The 20,604-nt window shown below is 48.5% G+C and overlaps 1 protein-coding gene across 2 annotated transcripts; it reads left to right on the top strand.

Moving 5' to 3' along the window:
• The first annotated feature begins 14 nt into the window (after positions 1-14).
• TMLHE (trimethyllysine hydroxylase, epsilon) lies at positions 15-19,381 on the top strand. 2 transcript variants are annotated; one of them, XM_072877194.1, is made up of 9 exons: positions 15-187; positions 433-685; positions 5,654-5,835; positions 7,344-7,520; positions 8,286-8,565; positions 9,702-9,821; positions 13,037-13,273; positions 14,006-14,144; positions 15,372-19,381. In XM_072877194.1, exons 3-9 carry the CDS (start codon positions 5,655-5,657, stop codon positions 15,501-15,503), a joined length of 1,266 nt encoding a protein of 421 aa, XP_072733295.1. In that variant the 5' UTR covers positions 15-187; positions 433-685; position 5,654; the 3' UTR covers positions 15,504-19,381. The 2 variants fall into 2 exon arrangements, with proteins under 2 accessions (XP_072733295.1, XP_072733296.1); XM_072877195.1 differs by having other exon boundaries at positions 20-132.
• The last annotated feature ends 1,223 nt before the right edge of the window (positions 19,382-20,604 follow it).

A 20,604-nucleotide genomic window follows, 5' to 3' on the forward strand; every position in this document is an offset into this window, starting at 1 on the left:
GCCCGCCCGCGCTCCGTGGTGCGGCCCCGCCCCGGGGCGGCCCGCGGCGCCGCTTGACGCCGCCTGAGGCGGCCTCGGCCCCGCCGCCGCCCCCGGCCCGGCCCCGCCGCAGCCCCGCGGGCTTGGGGCCCGGTAAGGCCGCTCAGGAGGAGCCGGGGCGGGCCCGAGCTCCGGGGGAGCTGCCGAGGTGAGGCGGGGGTCGGGGGGTCCCAGCTCGCCGGGGCGGTTGGAGCGCCCGGCTCCCGTCCCGGGCTGGCTGCCGGGCCCGGGCCTGGCACTCGCCGCGTCTCGTCCTCCCCTCCCGGAGCCCGCCGTGCTGCTGCCGGGGCGGGTGCTGGCGGCGTGGGGGCCGCGCTTGCGGAGGGACCCAGGAGCTCAAAATGCAGTTTGTAACGTGGCTTCTTCTTTACTATTTTTTTTTTTCTTTAAAAGGTCAGCAGACCCTGACTGAAGAGCCTTCGGTTCCTCGGGCAGCGTCGGCTTCCTGACGTAGGTGCAGCAGGAAATGTGTAAAAGCCTTCGAGCGGCCTTTTTGCCCTGGTAGGTGCAGGGACCAGGAGAAGGAAGCGGGGAAGAGCCGTGGCCAGCAGCAGAGACCCTCTGGAATTCGTTCAACGTCCTGAGCCCGTCTGCAGCCTCGCTCCATCTTTTCCCCCGCCTCAGCCCCGGGCTCACGCGGTCCCAGGTAACGTTAGCTGGAGACCCGGAGTTCAGCCGGGGAGTAAGACGTCAGGTCCCATTAGTCTGCGAATGAAAGCTTGCAGCCGAGGGCAGCTCCTGGGCAGAGCTGTTTTCTCTCTTTCCCTGATACAAGGCAACCCCTCCCTGCCCAGGAGAGCTGCCTGGCCCCTCTCTGCCAGGGCAGGACCCAGAGCGGGTGAATGAAATGATTTAATAACAGGAGTTTACCGCAATAAGTATCCCTGCGGGGGATGTACCATGAGGGCTGGCTGCTTTGCTGGAAAAAAGAATTAGAGCTTGTTTCTGTTAAGCTGTGCCGCCTGAAAAGCTTTGCTTGAGATAGATGCAGAAACTGCAAAGAGGAGGCTGCAATAACGTTACGGGAAGGGGAGTCTGGAGTCGGGTTTTTGCTGTTAAACGTGGGGTGAGCGGATAATTACCTTTGCTTCTAGTAAAATGAAGTAGCTGTGAAGCTGGCAGTGTCTGGGATGTCTTTATTAGCTCCTTAATTTAATTGAAATCCCTTGCTGGGAAGGGCTGGAAGGGGAATCTAATTCCTGACAGCTGAGATCTAATATAGTTGTCTGCTGCAGCGGAGCAGTCTGGGGGGGGCAGGAGCCTTTCTCAGCAGGAGACAGCCAATCTGCCTGTTGTTTCTTCTGTAATTAATAGGTAAGCTAGGTCAGCTCGGGCTGTTAAACCTTTAACTCTGCTGGCAACCGAGTGTCTGTGTCTGCCGTCCCAGGGGACTTGGCCTGCCGCGGGGGTCTGTCGCCTGGGCTGGTGTACTTTGCTCATCTGGTTCTGGCACGGCCCTCTCAAGGCAGCGGCTCTGTCTCGGCCTTTGCAGCGCTCCTCTTTATCCGTGTTCCCTTCACAGAGGGTACCTTCGCTCAAACAGGGGCACCGTGTGGTGTTTGGGTACGTCTTCCAAAGCTGATAGAAACGTCAGATTAAATATATGTAACCAGGAGGGCAGCAGGATGTGAGCCCTGCCTGAGACTTGCAGACAGGCTATTTCTCAGGTTGCCTTGAAAAACAATTTATTTTCTCTTTCTCTCTCTTTTTGAAGTGTAAGGCTTGTTGTGCTACTGAAATTTTCCTGTTTCTTATGGATCAGAAACCTTTGCTTTAGCCAGATGCTTCTAGCGATGAAAAAGGATGCATGAGTGTAAGCACCTGAATGTTAGGAAATGCTTCATGAAAAACAGATAATTCTTTTCAGATGCCAAATGAGCTTGAAAAACTGGCTGGACATGATGTGACAGGGTGATGAAATGGGTCTGGTCACAGCACCAGCAGTTAGGGCACCAGAGCAGCTTCTCCAATGCCAGCAGGCCGGTGTCACTGTGTTCCTGGAAGGTTTTGGCTAAAAGCTGGCTAAAGACCACAGATTTGTGTGGTTTCTCCTTCCATATATGTTTTCATTGCTGAAACTATTTGGTTACTAATTTTTCCAGCTCCTTATTTTTCTTTGCTCAAAATGGGACTTGTGGCTTTTTATCAAAGAGCTTAAAAATCAGTATTGGTTACTTCAAAAGCTTCTTGTGTCAGCAGTGAGACAGACTGCTGAAGGGCCAGGCGGGAAGTCTCCTGGACAGACCAGCCCCTCATGAGGCCCACTCTTCCTTCCTCCTCCTCTCACAGCACATCTCTTGTCTTTTCTCTCTAGAGACTTATGGTAATTCCTCAAATCACAACATATTTGAGTTTTCTGCCTTTCCCTCCAGCACCCACAGCTCTGTTACTCCTGTTCACCCTGTGGCTTCTAGCATGGGTTCTGTGCGTGCTCCTATTTTTCATCTGCCACGTGGTGGACTCTTGGGTAGGGTGAGCCACACAGAAGGTACTCGCGTATAATGTCTGCACGGGATTTTGTCTTGTTTGGGTAGAGGGGCAGGCGTGGTAATTGAGCATCTCTCCCTTCTCAACGTCCACTTGCGTTTACACGCAGCGTAGTTTAATGTCTTCTTCCTTCTGCCCTTTCTTTTTGAATTTCAAAGGAAATTTTGTCTTGAAATCTCTCGGCTGCTGCATTTCACTGCTGCCCAGGTGAGCTGCGTGTGGTCTGGACAACGTAAAGATGAGAAGCGTAAAGGTGAGGTAAACAGGAGGACTGGGGGAAAGAGTTAGCTGTTCACATAACTCATTCCAGCCAGGAGAGAGCTGTTAGCTCTGATTAAACAAACACAAAGGCAAAAAGTAAATCCTGTCTAATCATACAGATTTTTTTTTGTTTTCAACTCCTCTTAGATTTAGTAACTCTTGGGAAGATTTAATGTAAGGCTTCTCTGTGAGCTGTTTGTGGTGTCTGCTTCCAGCAAGAACAGCAGAGAAGCAAGAGGTCTCATTGATTAGATTAAATGTCTGGGTCACTTACCGTTACCTGTGTTTATTCTCGGGTAAGTTTTGATATTGGAAGAAGACGAGATAAAAGGAACGTGTGCAGAAAGAGATAACTACAGCTGGAGCTGCCCCAGGCAGAGGCCACTTTCTAAATGGATTTGTAGATGAGCTTTTCCTATCAGTTTTGGGTCCTGTGTGAGGAGATATCAGGCGTGTGCAAACAAGCTTGCTTCTTTTTCCCCCCCTCTGTTGGGTTAGTGGATATCCTTGATACCCAAAAGCCAAACTGGACAGAGTCTTCCCTCCTGTGTGTCTTTCTCAAAGAATAGTCTTAAGCTTTGTGAGTTGTAAGGCTTGGTTCAGGAAGTTAAATCATTTCTTTAAGCTTTGTAAAGCCAGTAAACATCATAGCCAACTCCTGGTTTTCTGTAGCTGCGGATTTTCTTCACTTAGTAACTAAGTTTGCATATCAAATTTGGCTAATTCTTTTTCCTATACTAAATTTTCAAAGCTGGGGTGGGTTGGAAAGCATTCTCCCAGAACTTAGCATTGGCATTTCTACAAAAACTGATATTCTGGCTGGCTGGAGACCACCAAAGGAAAAAGTAAGTATTACTGTGTGTCTTCAGATGCCCGGTAACTCTAGCTCAGGCTATGTAAGTTCGCCGGTGCCCCAGTTTCTCTGTCTGTAGTGAGAATGCTGGAGTCTTTCAGGATGTTGCAGCTCAGTCAGCATCAGTAAAGAGTTTCACGGGCTTCGCAGCAGTGCTTGAAGTGCAAGGTCCGTTGTGTTAGCAGAGATCTTGGTTACTGCAGGTGTCAGGCAGCGAGCAAGGAGCTCCCAGTGCCTCCACTCTCGCTATGTGGAGCAAAACATCAACTTCTGATCTGGAACCAGCTGCTTTGCAGGACAACCTGATTCCCTGCAGCCTGCTGAGGGGTGAGCATTGCATTTTAGCAGCCGCAGAAATTGGAAACTTCTGAGTTGAAGTCTTCTGCAGTGCTGAAGCTGTCAGTTGTACACAAGCTGTGGCCAAGAACCTTGCAAAACTCGATGGCTGGAAAGTGTGCATCTGAATCTCAAACCACGTTCTGTTTATGAAAATGTTTCCACTTTATTTTTTTCCTAGAGCTGGCTGGCTGTATTTTATTTTTTTTCTTAGCAAGTGGTTGTCTGGGAATATGGCACCTCTGTTGATTTTATTGTTGTTACCAACTTTTGAGGTCTCTGCACTGAGTCAACTATGAAGTGGAGAGGCAGGTTGGAGAGCCAAAGCACCAGTGCCTGTACTTTTCAGATAAGAAAATGAAGGAAAATCAGAAGTCTAGGATAAGAAATGCTTTCCAAGTCTGTGTCTTATCCAGTGATGCTGCATTTCTATGCGCTTCAGACCAAAGCGCTGTTAAAATCCTGCTGGGTTTGACCTCCAGAACTTAATAAACATGGCTTCATATCTTAAAACTTGTAAGGTTTTTGCCCTTGCTCTTTGTATTGAAGAGTTGTTACAAATCTCCCTCTGAGAAATCACCTTCTAATCTCTAGCCCAGGGTTAACCACGGTCGGTTTCTCTTCCATGCCAGCTGTGTCCTTCAGAGGAAAAAGAGATTTTTCTTCCTCCTCATTGTTTTGCATACTTTTTCTAGAACTGACCTAATTACTGGATTCCTCTAGTTCTCGCTTCTCTAACCAAGGTCACTTTTCTCTACTTCCCTGATCCCTGTAGTTCTGTCCAGGAATGGTGAATTCAAACTGGGAAGGCTGGAGAGAGGACAAGACCTGCAGCAGATGAGGTTTTGCTGGTATTTTGCACAAGAGCATTGAACACGCGGCTGTCTCTTCTGGAATTGCTTTGCCTGATAAATTCTAGGATCTCATTTGTTTCTTCTCAGGACTAGTTTCTGCCGTGGTTTATGGTGGTCCCAAAATAAGCAAGATACCCTTGTCTCTCCTCCTTCTGTTTCCAGCTGATGTGCGTGGATTGGATTAGCTTGTTTGTTTAAAAAATGGATTGACCCCCTAATGGTTAATTCCCTCTTGCTTCCACTACATGCGGGTTTTGAGGGCAGCCAGTTTTCATATGCAACTTCATGGTCTTCCTCCGGGGTGTTGGTGATGTCTGCAAAAGTACCTACTGCAGCTGGTCTAAACAAGGGTAAAGCACCCCATTTTGAGGAGATTGCTGCATAGCCTGTGTGGTGTTAACAATAAGCATGGATTCTAGGCACTGGGAAAAGCTTGGCAGCGTGTCTGACTGCGTTGTCACTGGGAGGATGCAAAAGTGCCGCTGGTACTTGGACTTGGCAGCGAAGGCGTTTAATACGAGACTCTCCAAACTCTTTAGTTATTTTTTCCTGTCTAAATGGTGCCTGGGAGTTATGTGACTCTCTCCTCTGGCCAGGCTGCCAGTCACCATGCCCACTCCTTTTCTTCCCCCTCAATGGACTAGTTCTCACTCTCCTCTTTGTCAGTAAATTACAGTTGTGGAGGATTATGCCGGTTTTCCCAGAAGTGCTTACAGTGCCTGGCATAAGAGCACAGAGATCGAGGCCAGGATGCGATGCGGTAGCACGGCCGAGTCGGCCGAGTCACCTTGTTCTTTCCCTTCTCTCTCTCCCGGCTGCTCAGGATGTGGTGCAGGAGGCTGGCGTGTCTGTTCAAGGTGCCGTGCCGGCTGAGTGGAAGCACTAGACATCGCTCGCCATGGCTGCCCCGTGACAGAAGGACCATCCTCGCTGCTGCAGCTCGCTGGCATCACACGGCCCCAGAGTCCCTCAAGTGTGCCTGGCAGTTACACGGTGATCATCTAGGTAGGTGTGTTGGGGGGCGTGTGTACCTGCTTTTGAGTCTGTTTGGGGAGAGGAGTGAGATTTTCCTGACCTTGTTCCCCAGGAGTGATTTTTTTTCTTTTTTTCTTCTGAAATGGCCTGCGTTAGAGGGATGCACGCTGGAGTCTGTGTTTCATGTTCCCTTTGGGAATTTCCAAAGGCAGGATGGAGCAGGTTTGCTGGTGGCAAGACTTCTATGATAAATGAGACAATGCTAAATCGGAAATCAAATCAAGGGTTTCCTGAACAATAACTGCATCTGAGCCTTGCCCTGTTAGTCACGTATTTTCTGTGTAAAGCTCTGGGCTCTAGCTGGCAGGTGGGATGGCTGCTTTGGTGTGTGCCCTGCTCTCTTGCCCCCGCTTGTGCAGGTTTTCCTTAAAACACTGATGTGTGAAACGCAGTTGTTAGAGCAGGTTTGCAAGCAGCCTGTCTAGTTGTGTGGCTGGATGGCATGAGCAGCAGGAGGCAGGGCGGGCATAAAAGCTTTTTTGATGCAAATCGTACTTCACTGTGAGACTGCTTAAAGGAAAAAGCAAGGAGAGTGTGTCTTAATGTGTAGTAACGCAGCAAGCCAGTTATAAATGCTGTCTAATGCTGATTTTTGTCCTTTTGGTTTTGGAGGGGACTTGGCAACTGAGGCACGTGTTTCCCCGTGGCCTGTTTGGTTTGGTCCAGTGTCTGTCTGCCTGGGTGATGTCAAATGAGGCTAGTTAGATGTTGGCACTCCGAGTCACTTGTAAGCAAAGGGAATTGCTCGGTAGTTTATCCAACACAGTGGCCCCAAGAAAGGTTATCGTTGTTTTCCCACTGCAGAGTGACCTCGGATATTTGGATTTCAAAGCTGAGTAGGAGTAGGAAGAAGGAGTAGGAAGGGCTCTCCTGTTGCCTCTGCTGGCTCTGACCCCCTTCTGAAGAGCTTTGAGTATTCCTAAAGCTGTCCCAGGATGGAGCAAGGAGGAAAGGCTCTATTGTAATGCTAAATGGATATCAAAGCTTTGCATCAAGGTCTTGATGTTGTCTGTAATGTTTGTATAGTTTGCATGTTGGCGTGATTATTTGGTTGACTCTTATCTGTATTCCTGTGCTGGGGTCTACAACGACGTGGAGGGGGGGACGTTTTTATGTACAACAGCTGCTGCACAGCTCTGAATTTACTACTCGTTGAAGAGAGATGATAGATGTAAGTATGTGACCAGCATTTTTGTTAGCCACGCTCCTTCCTGTTGCAGGATGAGATTGCCTGTAGGCTTGGTAAGAAGGGAGACCATGGCAAGATCACTGACAGCCAGGCCTTCTGTGAAGATCCTCTGCCTGGTCTTCATCATGCGAGAAGCTAGGTTAATTTCTGTAAAGAGGTGCTAAGTCTAACAGCCTCTGCATCCCATATAAGTGGGATCATAACTTGTAGGCTCTCAGCTTCAGTTCTTGGCTTTGTTTTTTCTCACTGTTCACACCAATGCATCTTCTGAGCCTGTCCTCCTTTGCAGAGCTCAGGTATGCGAACACACTGATGCGATTCGATTTTGTCTGGCTGCGGGACCACTGCCGCTCAGCTTCCTGCTACAATGCCAAGACGAATCAGCGCAGCTTGGACACAGCTAGCGTGGACCTGGGAATCAAACCCACGGCTGTCCGAGTGGATGAGACCACGCTCTTCCTCACATGTAAGTAGCAAAGCGACAGCACCCTGCGTGTTTTACGGACCACCAGCCCTGCTTGGAGGGAGCCTTGTTGGTGGATCCCATCCTTAGGTTTGCTGGGAGAGGGCAGCCTTATCTCTAAATCAGTAGCTGTTTTGGGAAGAGATTTAGCTGTAAGCAGATTTTAAACACTGCTCTCTGAGCAGCGCTGTTACTGTAAACAGACCTCAGTCTTAAATCTGTGTCTGTTTTTCCTCCCCCTCCCCCAGCCCTTTTTGGGTGGAGATGTGTGTATCTTCAGTGTCTGGGTATTTTATTGGTTGGTTTGAACACAGCAGCAATGCAGGTAGTGAACAGATTGGTCCAGAAATGGTTGGTTTTCTTTTCCTTACCCTGTCCTATTTGAGCTGGTATCCCTGATCAGGATTCACATTTTCTGTCCTTTCTCCTCAGCTTCCCAGCTGCTTTATTCCTTTGGTTGTAGCTTACCTTTATTTGTGGGCTTCTCTTCAGTGCTTTACTTCTCCTTGGGAGTCCTGTCAATAGAAAACAAAACCACTGAAGTTGAAACACTTAGCTCTGAATTTGGAGTTGTTGCAGCAATGACAATGCTTTTTAGGACTTGTGGCCTTAACCAGATAATGTTTTGGGTGGCATCAGGGTGCAAAGAGTCTGTCACCAGACAAAACTAAAAGGGTGAGGACTGTCCTAGACTGATGGTTGCACTGACCACAATCTCAGGCTGTTCAGTGCGACTGCAGTGACTGTGACTCTTCTCCTTTGTCAAAGGGCCGGACGGGCACGTGACGCGGTATGGGCTGGAGTGGCTGGTGAAGAACAGCTACGAGGGGCAGAAGCAGCAGGTCATGCACCCGCGGATTCTCTGGAACGCAGAAATCTACCGCCAAGCCCAGGTCCCATCCGTCGATTGCCAGAGTTTCCTGGAGACGGACGAGGGGCTGAAGGAGTTCTTGCAAAACTTCTTGTTATACGGGATTGCTTTTGTAGAGAATGTCACTCCCACCAAAGAGGACACAGAAATCTTAGCGGAAAGGATCAGCTTAATCAGGTAACTAGGGCTGCCCTGGGAAGGCTGCTGCCAGCTTTGTAGAGGAGCCGTGACGGGTAGACTGTTATTTTCTTTTTGTTTAGAAAGGTGCTGCCCTCTTGTCCCTACATATTGTGCAGTGTGGCCTGGATTGCAAACAAAAGCTCTGGGTCTTCTACAGTCTCTGGCCAGTCCACTTGAACTGAGATGGAGTATTGCGCTGTGGGATCTGACCTCTTTTTAGGGGAGAGCCTGCAGTCACTAGGTTATGGAGCCGCCTCGGGAGCATATGATGACTTTTGTGATAGTGGGACTGTGCGCAGAGAGGAGTGACTGAAGGAAGTAGCCTGTCTGGGAAGACTAGAGCTTTGCAAGGAGACATATTTCCTGTTATGACTTGAAAGGTTAGGAGGGCAGCCCTGGCCCTGGGAGCCAGGGAGATCAAAAACAATTTGTAGCTCTTGCTGAAGAAAACCATTGAGAAATATTTCTTCTGTGTTTGTTTAAAACACACCAACAGCATGGCAAGCCGGGGTTTGAGTTTCAAGTTTTATCCAAGCTGCAGAAACAGTTTAACTTGCCTTGGGCCATTGGAAGAGGAGGGATTTCTTTTAATGAACAGTCACCCCAAATAGAAATGAGGGGCTGCAAGGAATATCCAGCCAGCTTTTTTTTCTCCAGGTATCCTCACCCTCTAGTACTGTTTGTCCTTGCCTTCTGTCTGTTCCCTTCCGTGCATGTCGTAGGGGGGAGGTGGGTAAAAACGCAGGATCCCAGGAACCAGAAATGGGATTATTTGGTAACCCTGCGGTGGGTACAAGCAAGGGCTAGCTGCATTCTGGCAACTCCTCACGTCGCTCAGTGGCTGCCTTGATTTGACTGGGGCTGATGTTTGGTGTGGAAAGAAGATCTGTATTTGTGGAGGGGAAGCAAGACTCATGTACGTCAGTCTTTTTGGGAGGAAAGAGAGAAATTGAATACTAGAGGAGGCACTGGAAGCATCATCTCTTGACAATATGAATTTTGTTAAGTTGTTCTGCTTTAATTTACTCTGTACATAGGATGGAGGGGAGTAACCTCAAATGCAGGAGAGGATCTGCTTTACCACCAGTCTGATCCCTGCAGCACTTGATGATAACTGCCCACCTCTTTTGCAGGGAGACCATTTACGGTAGAATGTGGTACTTTACCTCCGACTTCTCTCGGGGAGACACCGCCTACACCAAGCTGGCTCTGGATCGTCACACTGACACAACCTACTTCCAGGAGCCCTGTGGGTAAGTGCTTTTGCTGCTTCACAGACAGACAGTGCAGAAGGCAGGAGCGATTCACAGTGATGCCGTTTCTAGCAGCACGGGCTTCATTGTCTCCAGTGCTGCTGATGGGATGTACTTCTACTAGCCACACAGCAATTCTGGGTCCTGTCTGATCCCTGTGGAGTGGGGTAGTCTGTAGATCAATTTTTCCTATGCTTGAAACTTCTAGGTCTTCCAGAATGCGGGCAATGAAGGACTTGGCTGTTAGGTAGCTGACTGCTGCTTCTTGGTATTGCTGTGGTTCAAGTAGTCTTTGTAGCCACAAAGAAGGCTCAGCGCTGTAGTCACTTCTGTGCTACCCTGAAGCTTATCTGACAGTCTCTTCTGAAATCACCCTCCTCGGTCTCCAAAGTGACACACAGCTTTCAACCTCACAGAAATGAGCAGTTGATTTGCTTTGTCTTTTGGGTACATCTGGCAAGGCTCAGCTCCTCCTGCAGCAAGTGCCCCTTATCAGCTGTTGTACAAAGTTGCTGCAAAAGTTTGCTTTGACTTAATCCTGCTGACCTGGGGCAAGCCCTCCTCACCCACATCAGCACCGTTTGTTTTGCTGGCTGAGCTTGGTTAGCAGTAGCCTGCGGGGAAGGAGGGAGAACTGCTCACCTTGCCACAGCCTGCAGTAACTGTCTCTGCCCTCCCAAGCTGAGAGCGGTAACTGATGTACGTGCTGTGCTCACGTATGCTCTGTGCAGTCGCTCTGCTTCAGTTCAAACAGGTTGGGCTTTGCATTTTGGCAGTGGTGCAGGCCTGTAGGCAGTCAGAAACCCGGCTTCCCCAGCCCTTCGAAGTTCACACCTGTCTGCGCTTTCAAAAGCGGTTTGTAGCTACAGCATTGTTTCCCAAATGCTAGTTTGCAAACTGCTTTTCTGATACAGCCTCTGGGGTGTGTTTTATACACAGCTGGAGAAAGAAAGGCAGCAGCCCTGATCATGGTTCACAATGAAGTGCAAGAGACTTAGGCTTAATTTCTAGCTTTTTTTTTTTTTGCCTGCTTTCCTCTCAATTAAGAGGGGAATCATTGGGAAACGGCCTGGGGGAGAACGGATGGAAGTACTGTGATCTCTAACAGAACTAGGGCTGCAAAGAGAAGTCATCCAGTCCATGCCTCCTGCCCTAGGGCAGGATTAGCTCTTCCCAAGTGAGGCTGTTAACTTGCTAAACATCTTAATGGGAAAGGTCTGTGGTGCAGAGCTGTAAAAGCAGAGGAGGACTAAGGGGTGAGATCTGTTGGCTGCATGTGGATTTCAGACCACGAAGGGTAGCGTTACCCAGGTGGCACCCTGAGCGCTGCTGTCTGTGCCCAACCAGGCAGGAAGCTTTTGGGTGGTAGCGTTCATTCTAAAGCAGCTCGGCGTCAGGAGCAAAGTAAGTGGATTTTGGTGTGCCCTGTGGGGCTAGAAGTATATGCATAAAGCATAGGTCCTGCCACACGCTTCAAGCTGGATCTAGTTGGCTTCCCTGTTCTCAGTGAACAGCTGACTGCAGAACCCATGTGCTTTTGTGACCTGCACAGTGTTACCTGCTTGGCTGACTTGTTTTAGGAGCTCACAAAATCTTCCCCAAAATCAAATTTAAAAAGTAATTAGTAATCAAAACTTCAGCCTACAAAAGAGCTTTGATTAAACTGCTTGGTGCCAGAACTATAGTGCTCATTAGCTGTTTTTATACCTTTATTTTCTACTTGGAAGGGTTCCCTTCAGGTAGGTGTATTTGCATCTGCAGCCAACTGAAGTATATCAAGCAATGATAGCACGGGCTAAATTAGTTGGGCTAACCCTTAATGCTTGCAATTCTGCAAAACCATAGTTGTGCAGGAAGAACATGAATTTCTGGCTTTCCTGAGCCCCCATCTCTGCCAGAAATCCCTTCTTCCCAGACTGTTTCAGACTTGCTTCCGAAACACTTGAAACAGTCTTTGACCTGCTTCTAAAGGAAATGAGGTGTTTTTCAAGAAAGATACACTCATTTGAATGTCTGCTTTCCCCCGCTGCTTTGGCTGAAATCGGCCAAATCTGATAAGTCTCAAGTTAAATTATTGCAAAGGGTAGAGGATAGGAACTTCCCGAGCAGCGGGAAAGACTGCAACCTTCTCTCACTCATCAGGTACCAAAGCGCCTGCCCCCAGAAGGGGCTTTCTCGGTGCCCCGAGCTGCGGGAAGAGGTTGTTGCCTTTGAGGCACAGAGCGTCCTTTGCTCCAGTGCTTGTGGACTGACTTTGTAAAAGGATCCTGAAACTGTTGTGGGTATGAGGGTGGTCAGAGTGCCCAGGTGAAAAGGTGCTGGTGAGGGTGGAGCTGGGAGGTCCTGCCACATCACTTGCTGTGGGACTGAAGAGAGAGGCTCTGAAGAGAGATCAGAAGATAAAGGCTTTCCCAAAAGGCCACAATTAATTTTCTGACAAGTGAGGTTGGTACACTGTGAAAACTGGGAGTAGGTGGCTCAAGGCAGCTCCTGGGTGTTTGTTCCTAACAGTACAATGCCTACCTTGCTTGGATGAAGGGAAAGAAATTTCAGAGAAGCAATAGAAGGACAAAAGCTGAGTTGGATGGCTTCCCACTAGGGAGGGGATGGCCCTGTAGGTAGACTTCTTGTTGGGGGCTCCTCTGCTCCAGGCTTTCCAAAGGGTCTTTAATGTGCAGCCGTGAAGGGCTTCTGAGTGCCTGTGGGAGACCATGATGTCTGTGCCTTTGAGTGAGAGTCACCCTGGACTCCCCTTGTAGTTCCTGGAGAACTCAGCAGTACAACCAGCACTTCTTTAACTGTCCTCTTGTTCCGAGATGTTCTAGGGAAGTTAGTTTTACGCTTTTGAACCTCTGCATCCTACTGCCTGGATGGACTTTGAGTGACACGGGCCTGATCCCACACCACTTGAAGTCTCCCAGGCTCATGTCACTTGATTTGGGAGGCAGTGTAGGCAGTAGCCCTCTTCTTGGAAAGTGAAATGTGTGAGATTGGGCCTGAAGAAACGGCAGGGACAGCCATTTCTTGCTGGTCTGTCTCCATTCCCTGGCAGGTCTCAGCAAAATGAATTCTATTACAAATAAGTATGTCACAACCATCAGAGAAGGGTGGTGCATCCATCTACGTCTGTCTGCGTCTGCGGGGAGTGCCTTCTCTCCACAGGACAGACAGCCAAAGTCTTTTCTGTTGTGCTCTGGCTTCTCTCACCCGTGCAGCATCCAGGTGTTTCACTGCCTGAAGCACGAGGGCACGGGCGGGCGGACGCTGCTGGTGGATGGTTTCTATGCAGCAGAGCAGGTTCTCCGGCAAGCCCCTGATCAATTTGAGCTGCTCAGCAAGGTGCCGTTGAAGCACGAGTATGTTGAGAACGTGGGAGACTGTCACAACCACATGATCGGAGTTGGGCCGGTTCTCAATGTCTATCCCTGGAACAACGAGCTCTATCTGATCAGGTAACGTCAACGCGAGGCCTCATGCTTACGGGGAGGAGAGGGGATTGTGGCAGATGGTAGTGGTTTTCCAGAAGGTATTGTAACCTAAACACCAATGTATGTTTGAGGGACGGGGTGAAACCACAGAAACACCCTGCGTTTCCTCCTGGGCTGCGTATTGCTGCTTTAGAGGAAGCATCAGAACCACCGATACAAAGATGGGTGTCAGTCCTGAGCTTTGATTTTTATTCCCCCCCTCCCCGCCCCATCATCCTCCCTCCAGCTCTATGCCCTCATCTCACTTCATTTGAGAGGCAGTAGAATTCAGCCCTTCTCTGAAAAAGCCTCTAGAAACTAGCCTGGTGTACAGGGAACAGGGAGAGCGCAGACTGGTCCCCTTCCAAAGGAAATCTGGGCTGCTTTCGGAAACTCTAGCTTGGCTTAGTGCAGCGGGCTGTCCAGCACTGCTTTGCGCTTTTATTCTGAACAACCCTCAGTCTTCCCCATTGCTGCGGCGCATCCTTCTGTGGAAAACCAGCAAGAACAGTGTTATACTTGACAGTAAAGTCCTCCTTGCTCCCAGTGTTGTGTATTCTCCTGAAAGTCCTGCACTTGCAGCATAACCTCCCTAGTCATCTCTACAGCCTCCCTTAAATACCGACTAATCCTACAAGCTCCTGAGGTTCCCTTTAAAGTACCTGGCTGTGCTTGTGGAGCCGTCTGGGCAGTCTCTTATCTCTTCTTTACTTTTAGGTACAATAACTATGATCGTGCTGTCATCAACACCGTGCCTTACGATGTTGTGCATCGCTGGTACGCTGCTCACCGCACACTCACCGCAGAGCTCAGGAGACCAGAGAATGAACTGTGGGTCAAACTGAAGCCGGGCAAGGTAGGACTTGGAGTTGGGAGGCCCGTGTGTGTCTGGTACAGGGAGGGAGGCAGGGTGGCAGGGTGCTCCTTTGCATGTGCGGTCTTGTTGCACCTAAGGTAAATGCTTCAGGCAAGCTCCGTATGCTGCAGTTTTCCTCTTTACAGCTGTTTTAAGCTCTCTTGTATTACACTACTGGCATCTGTTGTCTGTGTGCTCCTACTGTCCTAAAAGAATACGAGCTTCCAGATAAGGCAGAAATGTTTAATTCAAAGTCTGCCTCAGAGGAAAGTTAGTCCCAACTAGGGGAGAGGAGGAAGATGTTTCCAGTCACTGAAATGAGGACCCTCAGAAGCAGAGAGGCTGGGAACACTTAATGTTCAGCCTCTAACTTCTTTCAGAAGAAAATTTTTTATTTTGCTGGAAATATAAAGGTGCGGGAAGCTGAATTTACTTCTGAGGTTGTATTTGAACCCTTACATTGCCAGTGAGTCACAGGAGACCTAGGCTATCTTCACTGTCCCAGAAATGGCTAAGGTGCCTTAGCACACCTTGGTACTGAAAGGAAAAAACTCTGCCCTGTGTTTGAAAGGCTGATGCTGGGTGCAGCTTTGGAGGAGTTTGAAGAGCTAGAGCCATAGCTGTAGAGTTGAAGTTATTACGGTGCATGGCTTCTTCCTTCAGCTGCGCCTGCTTGAAGGGGTTTTATTCCTACAAGGTTTTTTCCTACAAGCTTCCAAACTTTCCAGAGTTTATTCCTACAAGCTTCAGCCTGAGCCCAGGGCCCCAAAAATTAGAGTCCAGCAGGGAAGATGATCATATCGGAGCCCCTACGCCTCTCTGTTCCCAAGGATGCCTGGGGGGCAAGTGACACCGTAGAGGCTGAAGATGGCCAGTTTCTGTTGCTGGTGAACTACTGCACAACCTCTCCATTAGAAAAGCAAAGACACAGCCCAGAACGTATTTCTGTGCTTTGCTAGCTATCATGTCTTAACTTGTGGTTAGCAGCAGAGCAGAACTGCTGGCTTCAGGTAAAACAGCTGTGCTAGATCATGTGAAACATCTGGCTGCAGTCTCATGTGCTGTCTGACAGTGTTGAACAAGAAGGGTCATGCCTGCTGTGGCATACCCTTAATTGCTCTTCCAGTCTCTAGGGATCTCCAGCTCCAGGACCTGTCCTGTCAGAGGGTCCTGGCCCTGGCCGCGGTGGCTGCCTTTCTTCTGACGGCCTTTTCTCTTTGCCTGCAGGCACTGTTCATAGATAACTGGCGTGTCCTGCACGGACGGGAAGCGTTCACGGGGTACCGCCAGCTCTGTGGCTGCTACCTGACGAGAGATGATGTGCTGAACACCGCGCGCGTCCTGGGACTCCAAGCTTAGCCCAGACCACCCTCTGCGGAGAGGCAGTCAGACCTCCAGCACCACCGTGCTGGTGCGTCACCATGACGAAGATATTGCACATACCTCAGACACCTCCACCCTCTCCAAGCAGCTCTCGGTGCCTGCTCAGGAGAGGGAGCAGGTGGAAGCCAAAGGTTATGGGAGCTTTATGGGACCGTATTCTGCCTTTGAGCATGGTCAGCTCTTGCTGTCTCTGCACCCAGCCTGGTCTTTCCAGCCGGTCAGTCTGTCTCAGCTCTGCTGAGTGAGGGTTAATCACACCATGGGAAGTGCTCCCAGCACCTACTGATGTGAAGTGCTCCTCCAGTCAAGTGCCTTCAGGACTTAAAATCTTTGCATTTTTCCCTGTTGTTCAGCCTTTTTGTCAGCTGGTAGTTCTAAGTTTGGTTTGGTTTTTTTTTTTAGCAGAGCAGAATGGAAATTTCTGGGGTCTTGTCTCACCCCAGGCTGGACTTTACCCCTTCTAGAGAAAATGAAAATCTATGGTCCCTATTTGATGAAAATGCCACTACTCAAACTGAGGGCTGTTGGCATATTTCAGTGACTTCTTTCTTCTTAAACATACGATGTACCCCTGTAACAGTCACTGATACAAGCCATGCTGCTCGAGAGATGGCCTGGAAAGAGAACCTGGTGTAGTTAGGGTATTTCTGAAAAGGCTTAGGTTAGAAGGAAAGGGGGAAGTAGCAAGATCTGCTTGTTGGGAAGGAGAGATGACTCTGTTAGATGAGGGATGCATTTCTCGCATTTCCTTGACTTCCAGTAATGTAATGCTTCTGTTCTTTCTGCCTGTTGCACCACGCTTGTATCGAGGGCGAAGGCTCAGCAGCTACAGTATTTGCTGCCAAATTTCCCATCGTGCCTGCTTGTCAGGTCGTTTGTGTTAGGTCATCATTACACTGGCTGCTGGATGAGGCTGACCATTTTTTTTTTTCCACCAGATTCTCCTGCATAAGGTAATGAACGCAGAGGTGCCTTTCAGCTCCTGGTAGCTGGGAGGATAAATTGGAGTCTGGCACATTGAAGGGCCACAGTGTAAGGAACAAAAGCAAATCCTATCATTATTAGAAACATTGGAATTTTAGAAGCAAGAGAGGATTTTAGGATTTGTTTATTTTTCTTTCTTCCGTATCTTTGGGGATGTTTGCTCTGCTCTGGCTAGACCTTAAAACAGAGCTGGTCCCTTTCACTCCTGGCTTTCCTGTGCAAGCAAGATGCTCTTGTGTCCAAGGTACAAGTGCAGCGCAGATGCATATGTGCTAAACTTGCTGCCCTCGTTTAATCTAAATACTGACTATATAGATACTAGTGTTAAGAGACACTCTTGAAAGCTTCTTTTCATGTGGACCGAGCTACCCGATGCTGTCTTTCGCAGTATTTCCCGTCTGCGGTGAGCCACTGCTGCAGTCATCAGGAGTTGAAAAGGGGTTTCTGAGTGAAGGCTTGGCAGGAAGCTGTTGATCAGAGGATATGTGAGAAAGTGAAACGAGCAATGGTGGCAGGTAATACAAGCTTGAAGTGAGCTGGCTTCTGTCAGGTATGTCTCCAGAGCCTGTGAACAGCAGCCTCGGACACAGGCAGGAACTTGAATTTTCCTCTAGGCCAAGCCAGTGAATTCCTTGAGCAGCCTGCAGCGCATATTCTGGTACTTTCTTTATCAGGCATTTTGTTTATAGGTTTTCCTTAGGTGCCAGTTACACCAGCACGACTTGGATGCGAAGTTTTACAAGTCTTTGTTTAATCGTGTTGAAGTAGCAAACCACAGCAGTTACGTACGCTGTCCCTCACGCAGCCCAGCTCGCGTGCTCTGGGGTTGGTTTCGCCCTGTGCTTCTCAGCGAAGCCGTGGCCTGGAGCATGGGGGAAGAGGTGGTGACAAAAAACAATCTGTGTTAGTTGACAAAGGAGGGAACGGAGGACCCTGATCAGTATTTGAAACCCTTGGGCAGTGGAGCTCTCTTTCAAATTGTTTGAGGGTATCAATGGTTCCCGAGGTCTTTTTGCCTCCCTGTGCCCCCAGGATATGAGGGAAAGTGCTTGGGTAATGTGGAAACCTTCTGTTAGTGAAGGAGATCAGCTTTACCTTCCCCTGCTCAGGGGACCTCCGTCTTTATCAGCTGCAAGCTGAAAATCTGTTGCTACCCTGAGCTGGAGCGTGCAGGATCATGGCTAGCACAAGGGAGAACCAACCAAAGTGTATTGATGACAGACTGTCGTGACATAGGTGCCTTTCTGACAAGGAACGTGGTGACTGTCGCTCTGCCTCCCACTGCGGCTGCTGCTGCCAAGGGCTGTGGGCTTCGGACACCAACCTCCTCTTATGAGCCAGCTCCAAGCCAACACACTCCTCGAGGTGACTGTGTAATCTGTTTTGGGGAAAACTCTTCACAGTGAATGTAGAAGAAACACATTTCCTCATAGGTGGTATTCAAATGAATTTAGCCACCCCAACAATAAAATGTGGAGTGGAGAGAGCTTTGTTTAAATCTTGTGCTTCATCTCTCCTCACTTCCTAGAGGGCTAATGCTTCCGAAGCAGCTTGTGAGCATCAAAACTTTATCTGAAGGAACAGGACTGCTTGGTAGCTGCCACCTGTCTGATATGGGCGTTGTGCCGCGTTAGGGAACAGGTTCTGTTTGCTGTAATGATATCGGATCAGGTTTTGTAATCAAGCTTTTTCAGTTCTTCCAGCCAATGATGAACTGCCTCCTCCTCCTTCCACTGGTGGTCCAATATATGTTTAAGACATTTTCCAAAACTAAGAAACCAGGTCTTCAAATAAGTGATTTATAAAGTGGTCAGATTAACAAAATATATATTTTAAGCAATCATGAACTTGAAAATAAATCTGTATTACCCATCAAAGATGGAATAAACGTGAGGAGCGGTAAACCAGTGCATCTCCGTTGACTTCTCATCGTTCATTCTTTCTCTGGCCACACGATGGCAGAAGAGGCAAGAAATTAATATTAAAAAGTCAATGGCAAGTCCCATCCCTGCGTGGCTTTAGGGCTAGCAGCGACGCTGGTTCTGTTTCTTCTGCTGTGCTATAGCCGCTTCTTTTGAGAACCCCAGGAACTGCTGTTCAAAAGCCTATATGACTATGAACACTTTTAAAGAGCTGCAGAATGTGATGTCCGTCATGCCAAAGAAGGGTGGGGAGGGGAAAGGAGATGCACCCAACCTCGTGCACCCTGAGCAAATTTCCCCACCCCATATACACCTTCAGTTGCCTCCTCTTGCCCCCTGCTCCGTTCCAGACTGCCACATTTGCCCTCCAGTGCCCCCCACATCCCTCTCTTTGGTGTCTTGTCTCCCCAGGATCCCCTTTTGTCCCCTTGGGACCACTCCACTCCCTCTTGGCTGTGCGCTACAGCCCATCATTTGGCTTTTGGTGCTCCCCAGAGTCCTCAGTCCTTCAGTGAAACCAGAGCCCTTCCCGCTGTCCCCCCCATTTACCTTGCTGGTCACATCAGGAACCCCCATTTTTCCTCCAGTATGCCCCAGAGCTTTCTGTTTTCCTCCCAGTGTGCTCCAGAGGCCCCGGCTCACGCACAGGTCTCAGGATTGCTTCGTTTCATCTTTTGGTGCATCCCCCCTTTGCCCTTTGGTCCCCTGCCTTAGCCCTCCGGTGCAGCCAGGAGCCTTTCACTCCTCACAGGGCTTGCTTAAAAAATAAATAAGCTGCTTTCAACCCAGCAAAGAATAGTTTGGTAGAAAGACAGGCTACCAAAAAAGGAAAAATAATGTATGTGTCATTCTTGCAACCGTTTGATCCGTGCTTCCCTCTATTATAATCTACATGTAGTGATTAAAAGCCTTTTCTTATATTAAAAAAAAAAATGTTTTAATTCTGCACTTGCTGTACTGAGATTATTCTTAGCTAAGCTGAAAAGTATTTACATTTTTAGCTTTACTTCTCATTTCTTTCCTTTTTGGCTAGTGGAAAACAGAAGCTATTTTAACAGGGTCCTTCAGCTAAGTTAGCTAAAAATGTGTTACCTTTACTGTTACCTAAATTATTAAGTTAATAATTAACTTAATTACAAACCTTAGTTCAGACCTGAACTGTCAGGATCAGAGAGACATGAATGGTTTTGCTGTGGAAATGGGGCAATAGGAATTTACAGAAAAAGAAGGCGGAAGCAAATTAATATGTGGTAAGTATCAAGATTTCGAGGAAAGACAGATGGTGCAAGCGAATTTCCTTGTGATGAACCTCAGAGATGTGCAGGAAGGGTGGACTGCTGTTCATGGTATGTGAAATATTAACGGTAATGTGCAGGCCACACAGCAAACCTCGGTAACAAACTCTCCTGGAACTCTTCCTTACTCCTCCTGCTCTTCTTAAATTCTTAAATAATCCGCAGCAACGCAGACATCGCTGATTTGAGTTGACAGTTTTGAGCAGGGACGTCTCTCTCCCATGCGCCAGCCAGTTGGTATCTGCTAATGTTACCCGGTGTCTCTTTTCTCCTCACTTTTTTCTGTTTGAACTTCAAAGACCTCCTTAGTCATTAACCAGAGAAAGTACGTATTCATTGATGAATGCTGCTAGACTGCGAAGGGGAAGTACCCATTTCCAGTTCATTAACTGTATTGTCGTAGCACTTCGAGCCTCCAGAATGTAATGGGGATAAATCTATTAGATGAGGGAGGGAAGCAAATTATCGCCTAGTCCCCCTTTAATAACTGCAATAGATTTAATGAAATAAAGGGAAAACCTTAACAAACTTGTAGGAGTCTGGTGATTATAGCACCAGACCGAGATTCTCCCAGTGATTAATTATTCTGCTGTTATTTCACACCGACCCATCTACCAGATGTGTACAGTTGACTTCTAGTTAATGAATCCCTTACAGCATCTCTGAAGGGTTTGGGGCTGGGGCGCACAGGGCTGGCAGAGCACCCTCTGCTCCACAGAGCTACAGCTCCTCTGCCCTCCAGCCCAAAGAGGAAAAAAAAGGCACAAAAAAGGGGGTTTTACATAAAAGCAGCCACTAGGGCTCACTATAAAACCTGTTGCTCCAAAGCAGTTTGATTTTTCAGACCGGCCAAACCTCAAAATGTTTTACAGGCAG

Source organism: Ciconia boyciana, chromosome 12 (assembly GCF_034638445.1).
Source record: "Ciconia boyciana chromosome 12, ASM3463844v1, whole genome shotgun sequence".
Classification (NCBI taxonomy): domain Eukaryota; kingdom Metazoa; phylum Chordata; class Aves; order Ciconiiformes; family Ciconiidae; genus Ciconia; species Ciconia boyciana.